Source organism: Paramormyrops kingsleyae, chromosome 21 (genome assembly GCF_048594095.1).
Source record: "Paramormyrops kingsleyae isolate MSU_618 chromosome 21, PKINGS_0.4, whole genome shotgun sequence".
NCBI lineage: Eukaryota > Metazoa > Chordata > Actinopteri > Osteoglossiformes > Mormyridae > Paramormyrops > Paramormyrops kingsleyae.
The window spans coordinates 7,578,014-7,601,031 of NC_132817.1; the positions used below are offsets into that span (position 1 = coordinate 7,578,014).

The following is a 23,018-nucleotide window of genomic DNA, read 5'->3' on the forward strand; positions in this document are numbered from 1 at the left end:
TTATTCTTCAGGGAGGAAGAAAACAGATTAAAAGAAGAAAATGATTGCTGAAGTTGAACTAATAATGAATTACAACATCCTGGACCTCACAATCATAACACAGAAGTTTGGCCAAGGACTAGAGCTGTTGGCTACAAGCATTAAGTACCTCCAGAGCGAATGTAGTCCTGCCAAAAAACAGAACGCCTTTTGTGTGATTTAACACAAACTGACTTTATCCACAGCGGATTGTATAAGTTTGGAAATAGCGATCTGTTTGAAGCCATCATTTTTCAGGCCCTGTCAGTTGTCCTCTAAGAACCCGATGAGATTACTCAGTAGCCTTTGGTGTGGAGCACAAATGCTGGCTGATTTCAAAGCGCCTGGAACAAGTGGGGTTAGGAACATGGAACATTCTGGAATGAAATATGGCCCTAGACGTGTTTGCCATTAAACATAATTGACTTTTTTACAATAATATATAGTGGGGACCCATGCCTTGTGACTTACCAAAGCATAATCATTCATGATGTACCACAAATTGGCCTGGATCCTAAGCTTTTTAATGCCACCATTTAATGGGGAAGATATGGAAGATTAAATGCTCAAAATAATTCACATGGCTCTCATGGTGTCGACAATAAATTGTGGGTCTGTATCACAGCAGTACCGCTATATGCAAACAAATGAATGGAGGGAAATATTCATAGAAAATAAATTTGTCATTAACAACATTATTAGGGTGACTAAAATAACTCACTGCCACAAGGTCATTTTCATTAGACAAAGTCATGCAATATATTACTATTTTTTTATTTAGTTCCGGAATCTTAAATATAAAAAAAGTTTCACTTCTGATTTGACCTTTGCCTCTCTGCTGTTCTATTTGCTTCCTGTTTGCCCCAAACCAGTTCACACACACACACACACAAAATGGGGCATCTGGTAATGGGTGAGAAACACCATTAATATACATGTACGCCTGTTTAGATTTGTTGTTGAAAGCAGGGGAATCACCAGAACACCAGAGTATGCCATCCACAGAAACGAAATATGCATTCCCAAACCTATTAGCATGGTTCTTGTTGAGATGAAGACTCGCCACAAAGCCTAAAATGTGCTAATTGCCTGCTTCCCAACATCCCATAAAGGCCAGGCCCAGTCACACCTTTCGTCCAGCAGTATCTGTCCGGGCGTTACATATTGATTTCATTTACTCAGTCACACTTTCCGCTACAGAGCCCTGTAACGCTGTGAACTTCAGAACACAACTTCAAAATCAAAATATCAACCATGCATTGCGATCAATAAACACAAATCACCCTCAGAGAAGCTGCACACGTCTCACTAAGTTCGTTCCCATACCACACGGCAGCAGCATTTTAAAACCCACAGCCTTGGCCTAAAGTCACTTTGTTGCGTTGAAACCTCAAGTTGAAACCGCGCCAAACCTGACTTAACTTCACTACTTTGACAACTGCGTCATTTACTTATTTAAAAGTCCATTCGTATCATACATCATATTCATCCCAAAATATATACGTGAAACTGATGGTAAGTATTCTGTTAATGATTTGATATTTACATAACCCAGAAGAAAGCCCGTTTAGGATCCCGGACGGTGTAATACTTCAGCTAAAATGTCTACATGTGACCCCATCAATGATGCAAACAAAAGTAAAACTGCATTTACTCCAGGCCCTGCAGTGTGTAATTAGGAAAAAGATTTGCCTGCTTGTATGTGGAAGTTATCAGTTGCTAGTTCAATTATAGTATGGTCAGTGACTGACTTAATTGTGAATTTGCATTTCTGGATTTGTTTAAGGCACTGAAATATCCCCCATGAATTCTGTTTTTGCAATTAATCTACAAAATCTAGATGCTCACACAACATTGTTTAAATGCAGGCCTATAGGTAAAACAGACGTTATACTATACATAAACCAATAATGCATTTTTTACCATTATTATCTTAGACTTATTGCATTTAAAGGAAACTGTTAACAACGCCAAAGGTTATGCCTATTGCCAAAGAATAGAAACGTAGAAATGTATCACGTGTAATATCATTATCCATTAGAGTGATATTGCGTTGAAATAAACAATTACCAAACCAATTACGCCTAAGTCAAAGTTATTTCTACGAACATTTATGAAAACCAATTAGGTTTAGGTTGTATTAAGTCATATATTTATACAACAGGAAATGTTTTAAAACAGTAAACATTAACAAAAACTTGAGGATAACCCTGCATAGAACTAGCAACAAAATAGCAGAAGTTACATATATGTATGCAAGTTTTCAGCAGCACAAAACCGAGACCAGACTTGAGTGAAACATTTCTTTTCTCTCAAAAGTGAACAAAAGAACACCGACCCACGCCAACCGACCGCGAACCATGCAGCTCAAAACGCAAACCGCATTTCAGCGATATATTAAAGGTTCTTCACAGTTTATTTATAAAGGTGTATCACACTTTATTGAGATGCACAACTAGCCGCTTTTAAATGACTCATTATCAAAACTAACCCGAGGCTATACCGATAAACGTGAGATGAACTTTCGTATATCTGAAGCGCAAACTACCCGTACGCGGGTTTCTCGCCCAACTTAATGATATTTACATGACGCTCCGATTTTTTGAATAAATTGTCTCATGTAGAATTTACCTACCAGTAACAAGGATGACTACGGTTCTTCGTTAACGATTCATAATTAAGTACTTGACCACGTTTCATTGACTTTGGTAAGTGAAACCTAATGATGACGTCAGCAATAAAGATTCACATAATGTTTTTAACATGAAAGAGAAAATAAGATTATTAAAGATCTTCTGGGGAATAATAAGCCGCTTCTGGGTTTTACCAAAAGACTACAAAGTGTTCGGTTGTCGTGTTTACGTTTCATGTGTAAGCCACACTGGCGTAACGGTGACACAGTGAGAATATCCCAGTGAGAAGCTTATCTGCTTCTCAGTCGCAAACAACTAATTGGTGTGACCCCATTTAGCAGAACGTCAAGGGAACGCGACTGCATAGACAATGTCAACACCTCCACAACTCATTATAGTCTAAAATTACCAGCATGTCAGTGGCTATGCGATGCCTAATATTGGATTTCTTTCTTAACACCTTTCCTTGTGTGTGTGCGGATGGGAAAGTGGATGGGAATGCGCATTGAATGTATAAGATATTTACTACTTGCGCTGCGTGTTTTTGCTTGCGGACTATTATTAAGGTTAATTAAAATTATTTGTAGCTACGGACGTCATAGAACCACGCGATGACGTGGCGGCCACTGGCGCCACAGCGCCACAAGCGCACAGAGCCCACGCTTTTACTGCTCTGGATATCAACAACATGCGTCTGAAGTTCAAAGACGCACTGGGCAAAATCAGCTAAAACGCGTTGTATGTACCTTTGATATTTAGCTGAAACGCAAAACGACGTTTCCTTACTTGCGTTACTTGAATGGCACTTCATGAATCACAGCGTCCACTATTGTGAATCAAGCTTGTTTGAATTATTTCAAATGTAACCTTTCCATTCCAAATCGGAGGCAACAACTACGTGACCTAGTAGCTAACATTAGGTCGTGACGTATATTTTATAGTAAATCAGCCTTACAGTGCAGTATCACTGGAAGCTTGGTTTGTGTCAGCGGTCTTGTACTTGTTGGTTTAATGTTAGCTGGACCTCTTGGCTTAATTTAAGTTACTATAAGTCCTTGAAGTTGTTGCTGACCTACCAATCGTGATGCCACCCCCTGCCAGGCAACCCTGAAGTCAGCCAAGGGTCACTCATATGTGTGGGCGTGTCGGTGTGCGTGCGGTGGGAGGGGATATACGCAGGCAGACACAGCTACGTTTATACTTGCGTACAATCCTAACACATCTATCTCGAGAAATGGGATGAACCACAATTCAGAAATTCTAAAACTTCATTAGCATGCAATACATTTTTGCCCTGCGTCCTTATTTTCTGAAGTACATGTGTAGTAGGCCTATATATTTCAAATATTTCAAAGTAAAAAAAAATGGACGGAATTCTACAATAAGTAACATCCACTGGAAGGGAACGTGTCGATATTCTTACAAAGAGCTTTCAACATATTATAAATATCGTTTGAGCGTAAGATATAAAATAAACAAAAGCGGAGATATTTCAGATCTCAGCTAGGCCTATGTCACGGTGTCAGTGATTACCAAGAATTCCGTGTTATTAATGCCTTTGGTACTTGTTTTACTCTACATCAGTGTTAAAATATTTTAAGAGGTGCCATAATGAGCTCGTCACTAATCAAAGTATTATGCAGTTATTTTATGTATAGCATTTGTGCATCGCACCGGGCTATGCAATAAATATGGATATAGGTCCTCGATTCAGCAATCAGGACATGACTTGCACTCAAACGCCACTACTATGTGCATTAATATTGTGCAAGGGACTCTTTCACCGTCACGTCATAGCCCAGTATTCTGCGTTCCTGAGACTATAAGACTAGGAAGACAGCAGTTGATCAGTATACAAAGAAAACACATGCAGTGGGCAAGGAGTTTGTATCAGTAACGATGTTTACGTGTGGGAGGGGAAACTTTTGCCCATAGATCAGCAGCTCTTAGCTTCACTGTTAACATTCATGAAAGAGGAGCGGAAAACATAACGAAACACAGGCTGATGCATGACCACCGTTATATTCATACACAGACATACCGAAAGGTGTAATGGACTACTGCGAGCGCAGAGTAACACATCACAAGCTGGTCTCTACCAGTTGCTGCGCGCGGGCAAAACAGTCGAAAATGTCTGAGTGAACACACACAGAACCTGAAAAAAACATCCAGGCTTCTGTGACACCAACTGGAAACGTTTTATTTTTAGGGAGATAAGCAGTGGTATTCTTCAGAGTACACATTTCTCTCATAGTGAAAATTATCCATGGACAGCTATGGTTGTTTGTAATAATAATAATAATAATAATAATAATAATAATAATAATAATAACAATAATAAAAAGTTTTGAAATTAATCTCGTACCAGACTTGATACATTTTTACATTGAATATAAATGGCATATGTATTCTTTTAAAGTTATAAGCCTGAAATAGTTTTATTTCTATTTACAAAATGAAGATAGGGGGAATACGCTCACTTTCAAAGCGCTAACATTTTCCACATCGTTAAAAAATGAAAACGATTATTCCACTTCCTCATTTTCTGAACGTTTCTTGTCCGTTTCATATGTGTTTTTAAGGGGTCTTAGAGGGGTGAAAATATTAGGAGGGTGTACATTTTACTATAAGGTGCACGAGATAAAATACATTTAAACTGGTAGGCTTTCGATGCATTAAATATAGTTAGCAAACGCCTATTGCTTTTCGGCTAACTGTTTAAAGCAAATTAGGTCTTAACTCGTATAAATAACGTGACGATAATTCTAAATGCGGTAGGTTAAACTGGACTTTTCTTGTCTAAAGCACCGGCGAGGCAAACCCCTCCAGCCACGGCTACACTACGTTCTACGCTGCAGGTCCGAAAATGCGTATATATCAAAATGCTATATTCAGTGGGTATAGCATTCGTATTTTTCTACACCATATTCTGCTGAATGTACCGATCTACTACATTTCACTCACATTTCTCCATGTAGTGTTCCATTTGAAATAAGAAACTTAATTTTCTCGTGAAGGATTTTACCCTGGAAAAGCTCTGGTTGTGCTTATGACGGAGCTATATATTTAGCAACAAAAATAAATGTACAAAAACTGCTTAAAGCTTAATATGATAAAACTTGTTTTGGAAGTTATACAGTCGTGCCAACAGACATATACGGATGGCTGGATTGTCGAATTTCTGAAACAACATATAATTCTTTTTTTTTAATACACAAAGTATGTGTTTTGTGAAATATGTAATTGACTTCTGGCTATCTTAATTTGATAGAAAGGCTAAAACCAAAAAGTTTTTCTGAGTTTAAAATCACGATGAGATCTGTCAGATATTTAAACTTAATTTACTGACAAGAAACAGGGGAGTGACCGTCACCGGTCCTGAATAATCACGTCAAACCTCACAATTTGCCGTGTTTTTGTGCATTCAACACGCAGGGTCAATATATTTGATGTTTAATTTGATGGATGAACACAAGAAAGAAAGAAAAAATCGAATTATTCAAAACCCGATTTATTTTACTGGGTTATTTGTTACAAAATAATTTACCGTGTAGTGGTAACAACATTATATAAACGTTCCATTTATTGTAATATATTCAAATTAATTTAAGTCCTGTAGTACACATGATTTTATTACTAATTCTGATAACCAGCCGTAAGACTTACGTATGTCAGCTTGTACTCCTGTCATATATTTAATGGGATGCCTGCATATGTCAGAATTGTATATCATGCCATAGCGCAGCCCGGAATCGGAGACACACACGGACGTATGACGCTTCAACAGGACACACATTATATAAATCCCAAAATGACACACTACATAAGCAAGCTGGTGTGAAAAAAACCCGAATACATTTTTGTTCCTTTTTAAGCTTTTAATGTTGTACGAAATGTAAACAAACAAGTTTTGTAAACTAAATTTTACATACGAACGCATTAATCCCATAAATACCGATTATTTCTAACATGTGATATGAGCCTTTTACATGCGGAGAGAAATGGAAAAATGTTATATACAGTCAGTTGTTGCATCTGCTAAGGCAATGCACAGATAGCTTTTACCTTTTTTTCAATTACATAAACATAATGACACGGACGTTCAGGTCTTCACTATACGATTTATCGACATGACATGTAATAACAATTTACCGTACTGAGACTAGAACTCTGGACGAAAAGTTTGCACCGTATACAAAAGCACATTAATTCTAATGGTCGGTTAGATCGACGTGTATATTTTACAGAGTAATTCACATTTGGTACACATTAGCTATTAGATCCATTAAGAATGTTTATCGCATTCTTTAATCCATTATTATTATTTATCCATAAATCTAGGGACCACATTTTCACAAATTCGTTTAAATTGCGATATAACTATTTACAAAATGACATCTTACATATTTAAACAAGTGAATCATTATGTACAAAGCAGGTAGCGCGACCTGCAGATATCATGCAGCTTTCAAATCTCTCGAATGTAGTCTTTTCAACCCTATAAAGTTGTTGGCGGTCTAGTCCCTCGTTCATGGTCTGTTCACTGCTCGCTAAACGCACCGTGCCACCGCAGATTCCTCCTCGCGTTTTCTTCCCAGATTTACTCTGCGCTGTTCTAATGTATTCTGGGCAGTCCTAATTCTGCAGTCTTGCTTTGTTTTTGTTTTCCTTTAAAAAATGCTTTAAACGTACCATTCGTTAAAATTTGACGACAGTGCGCTGTGACTGGCCGCATGGTGCACCGTTGTCGAAGCAGGCGATATTGAGCTGCTCCCCGCGTTCTCTGTAGACGGAGACACGATTGTTGGAGGCGTGGATGACTCATACCCTGAGCTGGCCGCAGGCGACGGCTGTGACCCTTGTGTGGAGGATTCGTGGACCTGCAAAATACAGGGAATGCGTATCTTTTAAGTTCAAAATTCTAATTTGTACACAAGCCGCGTATAATTACGGAGGAGAAAATGTTTCCATATTTCTGAAGCTTGGTGCACATAAACCAATAAAATGATAGGGACTAAATAAACATGTGATCGAAAACCACAACAAAACGCACAAAACTACAGAAAATTATCATTAAAAAAGCTATACAGAAACAACAATTTGCAAGGTCCCATGATATGGTAACACTTTTACAATAACACACGGTAAAGGCGTTTTTTATTATGCATATAAAAATCCAAGCGCGACTATTTTATTTATGTTTACACGGCCGCGAATAAATCAAACAATACCTCCTACACATACAGAGACGAAACTATAAGAAGAAATCGGTTTTGTTTACCTTCATGTGTTTTCTGAGGGAGCTGGGATGGGTGTATGATTTGTCGCACATTTTGCAGAGGTACGGTTTGTCGGACGTGTGCACGTGCATGTGTTTCTTGCGGTCGCTGCTATTCGCAAAGCGCCTGTCGCAGCCTTCGTATTCACATTTAAACGGTTTTTCACCTGCCACAAAAATAAGAACAATTCTAACACACTTCAGAGAAAAAACAACAATAAAACGATAAGTCGACCATTTGTAAACAAAATTGCATTAACCTACAATGACTTAATTGTATACTAAATAAATAAAATGTTCAGGCCAAATTTACATTTTAAATTGTGTTCTTGCCGGTCGGTACTAATTTAATATTTATCTTTAATTTGCTATTTTTATGCAACATTTTTTTGCCGATGATTTTGCCTTTTTAATTTCGTGCATTGCCACACATGCATAAAATTTGCAGCTAAATGCTTTAACTTCATAAATATGATCTGCATGTGTCATGGCCGTATTTGTGGTCTTTTTTCCCCACTTAAAACATAAAATTCTGACGTTAAACATTGGAGTAAAACATGCTTCAACAAAAATAATCATAAAAAAAAAAGTTATAATCTCCCCATTGTTGCATACAGTTACTGAGTGAACTTTATTTAAAGGGAATTATTTATGTATAAAATAGCCAGAAAGTGCAATCGACTGAATTCTTACCAGTGTGGGTTCGTTTGTGGATTTTCAGGTTTTCAGACCTCGCAAACACTTTGCCACAGCCGGGAAAAGGACATGGGAACGGTTTTTCTCCCGTGTGTACCCTTATATGATTTACTAGTTTGTACTTGGCTTTAAAAGGCTTCCCTTCTCTGGAACACTCTTCCCAAAAGCATATATGATTCGATTGTTCTGGGCCCCCAACATGTTCCACAGTGATGTGCGTCACAAGCTCGTGCATCGTGCTGAAAGTTTTGTTGCAAGACTTTTTGGGGTTCGCCAGTTGCTCCGGTTCAATCCATTTGCAAATAAGTTCTTGCTTTATCGGTTGCCTCATGTATCGAAAGAAGGCCCCCGCACCGTGGTGTGCAGCCATGTTCATATTCATCGCGCCATAGCTGTGCAACTGGGTCGACGCATAGTGGTCGGACCGTGGGCTGGTAACCTGGCCATACTGTTCTGCTCTGCCGTACATGTCCCCAGAAAAGCCAAGGCGCATCTGCCCGTTGACAGGGGAGCCATGCGTGGCCGCCTGCTCGTGAAGTCCGGGAAACAGAAGATGTCCCGCGGCATCACTGTGTCCGTGTGGCCCCCCGAAACTTCCTGCTGCCGAGGCGAACAGACTGTGCTGCGCGCTCGCAGCGTCCCCGAATCCCCTGTTTCGGAACAGAAAGTCCCGAGTGGAATTGAAAGCCGCGGTAGAGTAGGAGCTCACGTGAGAGGGGTGGTGGTGATGCCCTAATGCAGCGGCAGCATACCCGGGCGCTTGGGAAGAAAATGCCGTTTGTCCAGAAGCTAGGTCGTGGGTCCCGTGGTTGATTTTGAAGGCACCCATACCATCAGCAAACGGGTTGATCCCCAGTCCCACCTCTCGCTCGGTGACTTCGCCTGTTGAGTGATGTCTGGAGGAGCCGAATGTAGTCACTCCTATGGCAGGATATTGTGCTCCTGCGTCTAAGAGCATCTTCACTGTGCAGCTGGGACTGCAAGGAAAATCAAGCCTCGCTCAGAATTTTTGCCTGTGCAAATGCGAGACTTAACTTTGAAGGTTGCAAACCGAGTATTTATTTTTCAGTGGTTTTGAATCTGCCTTACTACCTCTGCTCAACTGCAGACGCAAATCATGTGCAATATTATCTTTTGCGGTTTCTCCTCCCGTGGAGAAACTTTCACCTCCTCATCCAGGCGGTGAGCTCGAGACTGATAGCGGCAATCATTCCTGCAGATAAATGAATTGAAAATACAACACCGTCCCCCTTGATGAATGGGAAAAGAGGGAAGGTGTCACGTGAGGTCCTGCTTGCCTTCTCATTCGAGAACGACTTTTCCCCCGCTTACTCACACACATCAGCTACAGCTTACGGCTTCTTGCTCTAGTCTTATTGGCCAATGTATTATCAATCGCAGGTATTGTGAGGTAGCTATGGGTGATGCTGGTTAGTAGGATGAGCCACAACACATAGTGTGACTAATATTAAGCGAGACTATATGCAGCAAACGCCAAATGAACGGTGTTCAAGCTTGACTTAAAAAAATATTCGTACGGAAAAGGTGCATTGTGTTTTTGGTGACTTGTTTTGGGTCACCCTTGCAGATTTCCTAAAATTTACCCACACCTAGAACGAGAGTACGTCATTATTTTTGCGAGAAAAGTAAGTAGCTGACTTTATGGCAAAAAAAAGCTCTCAGTATTTTGTGGTGTAGGATCACAATATTCCGGTTTGCCAAATTGCCCCCCCTCCCTTGAAAATGCCTGTTTCTGTGGTACAGTGGCTGTCTGTGGTGTGATAAATGACCACTCGAGAAAGACGTTTGAATAGAAAATTGTTCATTTTAAATTCACAATTCAGTTCTTGTCAAGTTGATTGTAATCTTTCAGAAACGAAGTCACATTTGGAGGAGAGGGTAAGCGGCGTCTTTGTTGTTGACCGGTATTTTGGTCTCCATAGAAAATTCATTTAACGTTAGGCGGGTGGTGAGGGACGAAAAGCCGGACACATTTTCAACAGTCAGCTGTCTCCAATAAATACGTAAAAGTAACTTGTGTTCTGCGGATCACAGTGGCGCAACAAAGATCTAGTTGTATATTCAGTGTGTATCTGAAATAAATACAAAAAGTGATCGTATAGAAAGACACGTATTTCACTTTATTTAGTTTTGTAACATTTTGAGCAACTTTCAAAAAATGAAACAGTGGCCGTTTACTACAGAAAAGTATTATAGTATTATAGGTGAAACAATGGGGTGTTTGTAAAAATTTGTTCAAACTAAATTACGAAAGATGCGTTTTGGCATATAACTAGGTGACACGTGCAACTCATATGTATCTGGAACATTTACAATGTGTGTAGCACATTTAAACCCACTTCATGTGTTGCAGACGCCCATTTCCCAGATGTTCTAATATTGCTTCTACTCTATAGCACACACACAAACATGTATATGTTTTGCTAATGTATTTCGCAAATATAAAGAATAATTCTGGATGGCTCAGTTTAATCAGTTTATTGAAATGTAACATGAATTCACTTTCGACATAAAATTTGCTTTGCAATTTTCTTTTTCCTTTTTTGTAATGAAAGAAACAGTTTAAGGTATCTTGAGGGGGTTTTACGTTCCTCCTTTAATTGGGAAAATATTGGCTTCCCAAAGTTGCTGGTTTTTTAATTTTGTGAGGGAAATTCGTGGCTCGCGCCGCGGGAGTTCAAAGGCACAGGCAAAGTCCTGACACGCAAGACGTTAAAATACACTTCTAGCTGCGTGTTTCTGCTACATGACACATTCCCCAAATGGCTGGAGAAAAATCGAAAAGGAGAAACAGCGGATGCGTGTATATATGTCTAGTCTCAGTGCAAGTTTAAGCTACCTGGATCAAAAAAATCTGGAAGACATTTTCAACAGGTGGAGAAACGGTAAGCAAGCACACATGCTGGAGTGAACGGGAAAATGTGACCTCTAAATATTTTTTCACATGGTGTAAGAAAATGTCTTATGAAGATTGGAAGTAAAGATTCGTTTGAAAGGCAGATAATGCATGACAGAAAAACAAACGGCACGCAGTGTCCTTTTTCTTTGTAGAAGCATGCGCTGCATTCCTGATTGAAACTGCACAACAAAAAGCAACAGGAAAAAACCTGGCTAAAATCAGATAAATATGACAACAGCAATTATGCACGTGATGCATATCTGACTTTATTGTAATATATAAATGCAGTCACATGAGTTGTGCATAAGACTATTAGAGTAACCTATCTATAGTTTTGCTGTTTTCATTCAATAGGTTTTTGCATTTATTGTGTATATTTTATTCGTCTTCACTAACCTTTGACCTAAACGAAGACAAACGATTGTATATGTTTTATTCGAGACACGGCTCTTTTAAGATATTTGGGGGGGGGAAATCTTTAAAAAAGCCTTAGAGAAAATACTTTTGAATGGATTCAATGGGGGCGCTGTAGTTTTAAACTAAATAATGAAACCAAGTAAGATTTCCCTGAGTATGCTGCTGTTGAAAGCAGCTGTGAACCGCTACAGTTTCATACAACGGTTATTTGAAATATATTCTCAACGATCGGTCGTATTTCAAACTTGTGTTTGCTTAGTTATGACGTCTGTGACACGGCGTTGTCACCGAGTGCGTTTGACAGGTCAATCCCTTTGAAAATTCTCCAGAGAAGTATGATTATTCTCCATCAATATACACAGCGTCGAGTGTACGTAAAACGGTGTGAAGGGGAATATACTAAACATGACGAGAATTTATCAGACTGTTTCTACGGTCTATCATGTTTTGCCCCAGATTAGTGAACGTAACCCTCACATAACCCACATGATTACAGCACACAGCGTTAGAGGCAAAATACATAAATAAATGTGTTCTCACAATGTCTCATTGTGAGAAACCAAACTATACGACGGTAATGTGAACTGTTTACATAACCGTCAAATGATAGCCACGTTTGGCTACTAGGAGCGAAGTTCAGACAATAGACAACATGCAAACCGTACCAATTAGGTATCGTATTAATTTATCTGATCCCCGCTAAAATATTATCATTGCAGTTTCTGATGTTAAAAAATAACATGTGACTTTTTTATAAAGTAAGAACACGTGAAATTAATATGCGAGGGACCAGAACGCAGACACGACGTTATTGCAGCTCAACACTGTCATGTAGTGTGGTATAACCTCCAGGTAATAAAATATTGGGGCAACCATCTTTCAAGGGAATTGGTTTTTGTACAGCTTTTACTTATACATTGTTCTAGGAGAACAAGAAATCTTGCGTTTAAATAACGCGACGAAGCAACTCAACGGATACTTACGGTTACATAAACATGAACACTTTCCTATTGTATTTCTGTGACAGTTGAACTTCCAGAGTTCCAGTTTAAACAGGATTCTTCTTGGACGGAATTTGTTGAATCTCTAGGTAAGAAGATTTTATATCTTATATCAATAAAAACAATGCAAATATCAATTTTTTGCACATTTGCCCTTCCCCGTGCCTATAGGTTCATATATGTGGAATAATAAGATTCATAATACCACGATTATCCAAAAAGGATGAATAAATATATGACTATGAATAATTAAAATACCACAGCTTGTGACGATGTAGCACACACACAAATCAGAATGTATAACTGCATTGTTTTGCATAAAGGGTTGTTAGTTAAATTTTACAATTATTCAAAAACGTGACATTTTAATTTTAAAATTTATATATCCCTACATTCCACAGTTCAAATAATTTGTAACTTTTTAACAAACGAGAAAGTGTTTAGATTCCCAGTTAATGAATACATTTCCCGTGAAACACTCTTGAAAAGATATTGCATACAATAGGTACTTTACAACATAAATGTATAAATGTATGCAGGCTTCCCTGAAACGCTGTACCATGATCTAAGTTTATTAAACTTATTTTTTTCTCTCGTATTGCTTAATGCTTGAACATCTGGTAAGCCAACTAATTTATGGTTAACCAAAGAATTAGATTAAGCAGTCATTCAAATTTAAATATTACTGTAAAGCTATTTACACATTATACAAATCCCGCCAGCGTAGACGCAAATATTTGTGTAGCGCGTATATAGCTGTGTTGTGTATTGAGTCGGTTTATTTAAAATACCTCAGATTATTTATGCTGAAGTATTACGCTTGGTGTTTTGTTTTACTTGCTTAGGTGCATGATTCTATTTTTTTCTCGTATTTTTCGTTTGGCTCGCATTCGCTAACTCCTCCTCTTGCTCCTTAGTTACCCCCCCCCCCCTCTTGGACCCCCCCCCCACCACCTCCAACACACACACCCCCTCCAAGCATTTGATCTGTTCAGACTCTGGGAATAGATCTGACAGAGCCTTTGTATAAAATACCCTCGATGATGACAACAGGTCCCTCACGTTGAGATATAAAAGAATAAAAAAATCTTGTAACAAGGACAAGACTTTCTGAAAATAGTGAGGGTCGACCATGTCAACTTTCTGTACTTTGTATTACTGTTTACCGTTACATAATTAAGGAAAATATATAATTGAATTGAATGTTGCATTTACTTAGATCAATATTTCAGCTCATAAGAGCAAGTTTATCCGGCTTTGAACCAATGTTTTTGTTCCGACTCACATCATTTCAGTCCTACATGCAAGGAAAGTCTGCAGCTGACTCAGTCCTTAAACAGTCATATAATATCAACTTTGCAACACTAAGTAAACGTTTGGAGGCTTCGAGTTAAAAGTACAATACCCTTTGCATAACAACAAAAACAATCTCTTTTCTTGCGTCGCCCGAGGCTCGGCGCAAGCGCTTTGGAAGCTCGCTGTCACTAAAACATTTTTCTTCGCATTCGAAACTGTCACAAGTGACGTCAATCATTGAGCTCCAACCAATTACAGCGCGCGGTGATTGTTCGGCTCCACGGGCTGCAGCGCCGACCATGAATCTCTATTCAGTGTTTCAAAGCGTCCTGCTGCTGCTTCTTAACCGAATGGGATTCCACGTAGGCATCGAGATAGAATCAAAACTTTAGAGTTTTTTTTTTCTTTCTTTCTTTTTTTTTTTTTTTTACATATTTCTATTGCGATTAGAATAGATTTGTCATCATCATTATTATTTTGCCTGCTGTCAAGTTACTCTAAAATTAGGAATAATGAGTCTGGATGCTTTGGGAAGCGCGGTTATGGACTCCGCGTTTTCCAAACGGAACACAGCGCTGAGATTAGTTGACTTGGCAGGGGCTCACCACCATCACCATCATCACCACCATACCCCTCAGAGCGTGACAGGCATCCCGGGGTTCAGCAGCCATCCACACTCAATGGCTCACACGCTCCCCGGGGAGATTACTGCAGAACCCCGCCTGGGGCCGAGTCCATTCGGGCCAGAACACATGGGGCACTCCGCGGCCCTCAAAATCAGCCCAGCCCATCATTATCCTCATCACCATCACCACCACAATCATCATATGGCAGGCCACAGTGAAGTTGTCTCCAGTCAAACGGGTGCTTTTGGCCCAGTGCAGGCGGCTCCTGTCCCATACTCCATGTCTCACACGGCCCAGGCACTCTCGGCAGGTAGGGATTTCTTCATTCGAAGAGATTTGACAGCTCCAGCCATGCCGGGGCTGATCGACCAGTCTTCTGGTGCATCCTCTCACCACGGAATGTTTGTCTCAACAACAGGTAGCTATCCTGGGCACTATGGTCATCACCCCGAAGCTGGAAACCATTCCCTCTTTCCTCGACTCCATCACGAACAACCATCTAACGGAGCGCCAGGTGGCCAAACGCTGAATGGACAAATAAGGTTAGGAATACCTGGAGAAATGTATGTTAGGTCTGATCACATGAGTCAAGTGGCAGGTTCAAGGGCTGATTCGTTTGCTGCCTCGACTTTGCACGGCTACGGCAGCATTAGTTTAAACATGAATCTTAGCGCTCACCACGGACCCGGTGCCTTCTTCCGTTACATGAGGCAGCCGATCAAGCAAGAACTCATTTGTAAGTGGCTGGATCCAGAACACGCCGCAAAAAAACTTTGCTCGAAAACTTACAGCACCATGCACGAGTTGGTAACGCATGTGACAGTGGAGCACGTCGGGGGACCGGAGCAGGGAAACCATATCTGCTTTTGGGAAGAGTGTCTCCGCGAAGGAAAACCGTTTAAAGCCAAGTATAAGCTAGTAAATCATATCAGAGTTCATACCGGCGAGAAACCGTTTCCGTGTCCGTTTCCCGGCTGTGGCAAAGTGTTTGCAAGATCTGAAAACCTTAAGATCCACAAAAGGACTCACACAGGTCAGTGATTATTTTCGTATTTTAGCGTAACGTGTTTTACAATATGCTAAATAACTATTGTTAAAAGCGGACAGGTTACTGTACAGTACTTGCTCCATCAGCATTTATTTTGGTACAACACAAAAACAATTCTTTCTTTACAAATATGTCTTTGACACAGAACTAGGATGTTATTAATAATTTCTGCTGCTCCAGTAATTCAGCGTCCCATTTTATTTTAATAGCGCAAATCTGAATTATGATTAAACTATGTATTTGATTAACTGCAGAATACATTGTTTAATATCAGTGTTGGACTAATACGTCTTGAGGCTAATGTATCCTAGCAGTATCGCTAGTAGCTCTTTAAAATGTTTATTATAGCGAGACAAATTGTAATAAAACTGGAGAGAATGGTGTTGTGGTATTTGAACAACTGACGTCTTTGTTTATGATTCTTAAATAATTTGTTGATTGTTTATCATAACACTATAATTTATGCGGCCTAGCAGGTTTCTGTCTAACTAAAACAGGTTGTGCTTGCCTCGCTTCTTTAAAAACAGTTATTCGCTTTACTGTACGAAATTCTTTCACGGGACTGCTGTCCTCTGTAGGATTAGCATTTCCAAGCAAGACTAGTTGCTGTGAATGCTTTTCTGAACACGATTTCGTGTAATGAGTGGATGGGTCTCTAACCACGGGGGCCCAAAATTTATTCCTTTAATTAATACGGAAGATAGACCAGTCAAATTGTATATTAGCGCATGTTTATTTAATTTGCACACGTGTTTCATTTTAGCAATGGGATGTAAACACGCACGCACACACACACACACACACACACCCTAGACATAGAAAGCGAAGGTTTTTTTTCAGGTTGTGTGTATAGATAAATATTGCTAGTTTGATAATACAGGAAACCATTATTCCTACGTACAGCATTATTGTCTGTTCTCTGTTCTTACGGCTACGCAAACTCAACTTAAAAAACACATGTTCACGGAGACGAAAGCGTTAAAAGTGCAACAGAAGGGCCCGTCTCAGCGAATACAGTCAAAATACAGATGTGCATTCAGAAGGGGGCAGTTATTTAAAATAAACGTATATTTATTTTCCTATGAGTTTGCCCATTTACATTTAGTTCATTGGTGTGTATCAATACGTGGATAATAACCGCCATATGTATAATAACATAGAGCTAACGTCATTTGCTGCAGTCCCAATAATGTTAAAGAGCTGCCTCGAATAATTTAGGAAAGCTCCATAAATATCATCACGCATAAATATACAAACACTTTACCATATGTATACGTTTTGTTTGCTTATGCTCATATCTTTATTTATGAAGTAAACCAGGAAAAATACACCTTCACAAAGTTTAAAGTATTCTCACGTAGACTACGAGATACTACACTCCGTTTCTAACAAAAACAACAACGGAAAGTCGCAACAATAATTATGAGATACAGAAATATATCAGGGTTTATATACAACATATTTACAGAGTCATTAATGTCTTTATATTTAAATTAATAATAAATTAAATGAAACTCGTGTGCTGCGGGAGACGTGAATTTGCAGGTACTAGAAGAGAGCCAGCTTTCTTTATTATTACTTTATCGTCATTTCTTTTATTTTATTTTTTTTGTCGGAGAAAAAAAATCCGCCCCTGTCTCTTGCCACATTCGCAGGCAACGCAATCTCTGTTCCTATAGATAAGGACGTCCCAGGGGTGCTCTACTTACAGCTCGCTTGTAGTACACTAATATCCCTGATAGGCTGTCTCAGCAGAACATAAGGTCATGGCGCAAATGTAATTAGACAACAGTTTTCAGTATTTTCATATATTCCTCAGGTAGACCACAGTCATAAAAAATGGCGACACCCATTACTGATGCTCGTATGCTTTTCAGGAAAAAAATAACGGATTTTCAAAATGACTGTGTGATTGTGTTGTAGGATATTTTAGTTGTAACATAGAAATGACAATGCGGTAGGCCCACGATGTAATTTTAGGCCTATGGTAATTAAACATAAGTAAATTACAATTACATTAAATAAAACCTTAGACATTTAATACGATAAACAATTGCGCTTTGTCCTAAATAATTAATTAGCCGCTAGTCGCTAAGCTTAGTGCACACCGAAATAAAAATAAATATAGGCCTAGGCCTAGTCTATATGTAAATAAAATAAAACCAATTCATTGATGAACGTTAAAGGAAAAACTATTCTGTTTGCTACGGCTTCTCACGGGCCTACAAAAAAAATCCAAATTAAATCCAGACAAAATCCACACTGGGATCGATAAATTTAAATGAAACCTTATGACGATATACGTTTTGTCATGTACCATAATAAGGCATTGGACAGTGCTATATGCTGCACTCTTGTTTCCTTCACGGACTGGATTTCAACTGGGACATTTTCTTTTGGATTTTTAAACTTCTTCTTCGAATTTTGAAGTATTATTGTTGCTGCGGCTGTTGCTGTTAACCACAACAACAACAGCAACAACGACACCAACAAGAGCAACAACAATAATAACTACTACTACAAATAATAATAATAATCAGCGTTAGACTGAAAATGGTAACATAACATGGACCAAAACGTCTAATTCTGCCTGGTTTTGTGTTTTTTTCCCTTTCTTTTCCTTGTAGGTGAAAAGCCTTTTAAATGCGAATTTGAAGGATGCGATCGACGCTTCGCGAACAGCAGCGACCGAAAGAAGCACTCGCACGTGCACACCAGCGACAAGCCTTACAACTGCAAAGTGAGAGGCTGCGATAAGTCGTACACGCACCCGAGCTCCCTGAGAAAACATATGAAGGTGCATTGCAAGTCTCCGCCGCCGAGTTCGGGCTACGAATCCTCGACTCCCTCTCTCGTTTCCCCTGCTTCGGACTCCGGTCGAGACCCGGCCTCATCCACGCACTCCGACGCTCTCTCCTCCTCCCAAGGCGCCAATCTAAGCGAGTGGTACGTTTGTCACAGCTCTGGCGCGAGCGGCACCCAGACCCCACCCAGCAGTTCTTCGCCGGAACCAGAGAACGGTTCTCCTTACAGAAACCGCGAACCAAGAGATACGTTTTGATCATTCCGATCTTCTTCAAAATATTATAAACGTTATTTAAGTATTCATGAGAAGAATGGAGAGGAATTGAGGAAAAAGAGACATTGCGGGGGGACAGTGATTTTTATCTAATTTCCGAAATAATTAGTCTAATTTATAGACACATATTGGAGAACATGAGGTGATTTTGCAGATTATTTAGGCCAAATTGACCAAACAATTAGATGGACAGTAATCTCGGCATCAATGAAACACTTTTCGTAAGATTGTTGCTGAATTTAATGTAAATTATGTTTTTCTTTCAGCATTTCCATAATAATTTATTTTCATATCTGACGTGACCATTTTTGTATCATAGAACCAAAGTGTTTATTGATATGTTTGTATATTGGTACATGGTGACGTTATCATGTGTACTTGTGTATATGTTTTAAAAACACTGCCTTTGGTCGTTGGGAAGAATATTTTTTATCGTTTGTAACTGGTTTGTATATACAATAATTATAAAATTTAATAGTTTGATGGTAGACCACAATAAATTTTCTATATTCCCTCATAAACTTTCCGTGTGTCAGTCTACAGAAAATGCTTCAATTTGGTCGAATGTATATTTCTACATCTGCATTTAATCGATTATTGTTGAAAAATCGACGTGGCATTTTGTGCTTTTGTAATACGTTTGTTAATTCCAATATTTTACGATGTAAAATAACAGTATTGCACCAGTCTATGAACGTGTACCAAACTGCCTTGTACTTTGTCGGTATCTTCAATAAACCTTGTTTTCTACTGTGTTCGCATTGTAAAACGCAATCCATGGAGGAAAAACAAAAACATTTACAGTAAAGAACAATAGCATTTTCTTATTTACTTCTTTTATAAAAAGTAGACAGCTGTAAGTCATAAAACATGCGCGCTGGTCTGATTACTTGGGAAATACGTAACAACTGTGAAGAGATATTAATAATCCATTCGTTTTCCTCTTGTAAGGCTTGCACAATGAAAATAACCCCTTTTTGACCCCATTTGGCTAGACTACTCGAGACTAACATTTTACTTCTAGATGGCATATAGCTTGCACTTGTATGGCGTTAACGCTTCTTTCAGATGTCATTCTGCGGCTTCCCTACACAGCATAAACCACGCCGCAAAGAAAAGTGCTTTGGAAGTGACTTGCATCGGCCAGGCTTAAAGACGTAACATTACTTCGAAAATGTTCTTTCTACTTCAAAGACCTTTGGCAACAGTGCATTTTAAGGTAATGGTTATTTGTTTTGGTATGTGATGTATGACGTTCAATTAATTTTGCGTGTTGCTCGCGCAGAGACGTGTATAACAACGTTACAATAAATTTCATTCTTAAATGCTCCATTTTCTTCTTATAGAATACCCCATTTATTCTCAAGGTAATCTGCAGAGACAGATGAAAAGAATATTCTCATCCAGACTTCAAAGATCTTTTTTCTTTTTTTTCCCACAAAGAAGCGTTTCTTCGCAACGGTGAGTCTTCATGGTGAGTTAGTATTTCTATGGCAATGGGCAAGTCAAACTCAAGCGACATGGGACTGAGTCTAGACACAGAGGAGCGAGGGCAAAGTAAAGGAATATTAACGGCCCGTGGGGTAGCTTTTGCAGATATATATTTATGTATCAGCCAGACTCCGGGCTTTTCAATTAATATCCAGTAAACAACGACAGCAACAACAAAGGGAACGTCATGCAAATACCGTCGCGTTGTTCCATGCGGCGCTGATACAATGTCGTCATAGAAAAAAAAGTTCAATGAATTCAAGTGCCTGTAACTTTTGTTTTGCTTTCTGTCAAGCTTCGATGAAGCATTTTGGGTGGACGGATACTTTCTGCATTTATATTAGTTGCATATTATATTAAGGAGAATAATTAAAAATAATAATAATAATAAAGATTTTAGGGATATAGGGCAGCAGAATTTCGTTTTTTTTCTTTTTTCTTTTTTCTTTTTTTTACTGTGTTTTAACATAAATGTACGTAGGCCTATATCAATGTACGATTCTTTTCAAATGGACTCAGAAACGCATGCGTGATTGGATGTGAAACTATTGTACTTTGAATGTAATTAGAATTTTCACATTTTTTCCTCATCTGTGTATACATGTATAATTAATTCAACTGTGCGTTAGGCTAATTTTGTACCATCGCGCCGTTTCCTCTTTGGAATCGGCAACACATTTGAAATGATAGCGCATGCATACATGGAACCGATCTCTGATGGATATTGACTGATCACATAAGTTTTGAGTTATTTTTTAGTAATTGTCTTGTTGTTTGTTTTATCCAAGTACCCTAATGAATAGGAGCAGAATAAACACTGGCAAAAATAACCAGACCGTTCATTTCTCTGTAGTACCAACACTTGTGGGTTAATAAAAAAGGACGATTCGGTCTCAATTGAAGCGAGTAGTCTTTGAAGTGGGAGTTATTATCTCAGGAATTCTTGCCTGTCGTCTGAACAACGCTGATGGCACGGAAAGAGTTCTTTGTCATCGTTTGTTCCCCTCTGCTGTTGAGACGGCTCCCCCTTTTATTCTGCACCGTATTAACTGAATAGAAGGGAAAAAGTAATGCGACTATTTTGTAATGAGTTGCAAAATATATTATACGGAATACGTTACACATCAGAGAGGTGTATTACAAACTTAGGTTATGCAAATACACAGCCGTAAATTGCATCGCAATTACAGTACGTTCAAATGTACACATCTGGCGTCAGTGACCGGTGGAAGAAGCTTAGATTATATATATTTTTTTTCCTGTAATACTACACTTAGTAGAAGCAGGTCCGGTTTCAAACGTATCTCTAATTCTGATAATTAGTCCGTAATGCGTCATACGTCTGTATTTCTGATGTGGTTAGGCCTATAATGTGCATATTAGCTTATCTTTTGCGCAAGATGAGGACATCCTTGTTCATAACAGTCAGGAAAAAAAGGTCGTTTGGGCTTCATGGTGAGAGACGTGTGGCCGTCATTAATGTTCTTTTTATTGACACAAAAGCTGTTTGACGAGACCCACACCCTGTTGGCTGTTATCATCTGCCACTTTCTTGCCTGGTAGTTTATAAGACGTTAATTAAAATATTTTCATCCAAGAAACACTTAGATGTAATTTATGGACACGAACTAATACTTCATGGGGGAGTAAATAGGGTGAGCTTATGTACTAGATATTAGTAGTATCTTATTAGTATTCTTTACTGTAAGCCTATATTCGATTAAATATTTTTTATGTTTAAATTATATCAATTATTAAATGAATAATCAATATAATAGGCCTCACTATTAACAAATAAATTATTATGCATACTAATTACTGCTACACGCTAGGTTCATAATATGGAAAAAGGATGCGTTCTTACAATGACGCGAAATGACATACATACTCTGTTTATATGGAAATATTAACATGCCATTTTAATTGGTCGTTGTTGCTTGCATCACAGCAAACTTTTTTTCCCTCACTGGAGAATTTCAGCAGTTATCGAATATTCGCAGATATGGTTGCAATTCGATTTTGGCGGCTGCATAAGGCCGGTGGCACTGAAACTGTTCTCGCTGTTGTCAGACATGCGCCTCTCAATAATACAGCACCAGGGGGATTTGCCCACGACCATCGAATAGATTTTGTTTTTTCTGCAATCGCGATAAATCTTATGCTTAATGAAGAACTGCTGATTAGTTCAGGGCGAAGATTAAATACCAGATCTTAATCACGCACAACGTAAATAAAACGTATATTAATAATTTATTTGCAAAATATACTCTTTACGTTCTAAATATTAATTACCACAGTGCTATTCCAGTATTTTTAGCATACATTTGTAGGCCTACTTCCTAGCAGCATAACGGGACTTTTCAGAGTAGTAACAGAACATTAAGACTTACTTGAAGTGTGAAATATCATTATATTGTAAAATAATAGAAGCGATAATCCTACTTCCGGACACTGTCCTGCTTTATTTAACAAGGCCCTTTAAATAGGGGATTAGCGGATCCCAAGAAAAGCTTTT

The 23,018-nt window shown here is 38.8% G+C and overlaps 2 protein-coding genes across 4 annotated transcripts; one reads left to right on the plus strand and one right to left on the minus strand.

The window, feature by feature from the left end:
* Positions 1–6,508: 6,508 nt before the first annotated feature.
* LOC111850506 (zinc finger protein ZIC 1) lies at positions 6,509–9,862 on the minus strand. Its single transcript, XM_023824456.2, has 3 exons — positions 8,623–9,862; positions 7,933–8,096; positions 6,509–7,531 (listed from the first exon to the last, which is right to left on the minus strand). The coding sequence occupies exons 1-3, from the start codon at positions 9,581–9,583 to the stop codon at positions 7,334–7,336; spliced, it is 1,323 nt and encodes a 440-aa protein (XP_023680224.1). The 5' UTR covers positions 9,584–9,862; the 3' UTR covers positions 6,509–7,333.
* Positions 9,863–10,058: 196 nt separating this feature from the next.
* Positions 10,059–19,767, plus strand: LOC111850505 (zinc finger protein ZIC 4-like). 3 transcript variants are annotated; one of them, XM_023824455.2, is made up of 4 exons: positions 10,059–11,531; positions 12,990–13,052; positions 15,304–15,918; positions 18,561–19,767. In XM_023824455.2, the coding sequence occupies exons 1-4, from the start codon at positions 11,393–11,395 to the stop codon at positions 18,992–18,994; spliced, it is 1,251 nt and encodes a 416-aa protein (XP_023680223.1). In that variant the 5' UTR covers positions 10,059–11,392; the 3' UTR covers positions 18,995–19,767. The 3 variants fall into 3 exon arrangements, with proteins under 3 accessions (XP_023680223.1, XP_023680222.1, XP_023680221.1); XM_023824454.2 differs by lacking the exons at positions 10,059–11,531; positions 12,990–13,052 and adding an exon at positions 13,976–15,195; XM_023824453.2 differs by lacking the exons at positions 10,059–11,531; positions 12,990–13,052 and having other exon boundaries at positions 13,976–15,918.
* The last annotated feature ends 3,251 nt before the right edge of the window (positions 19,768–23,018 follow it).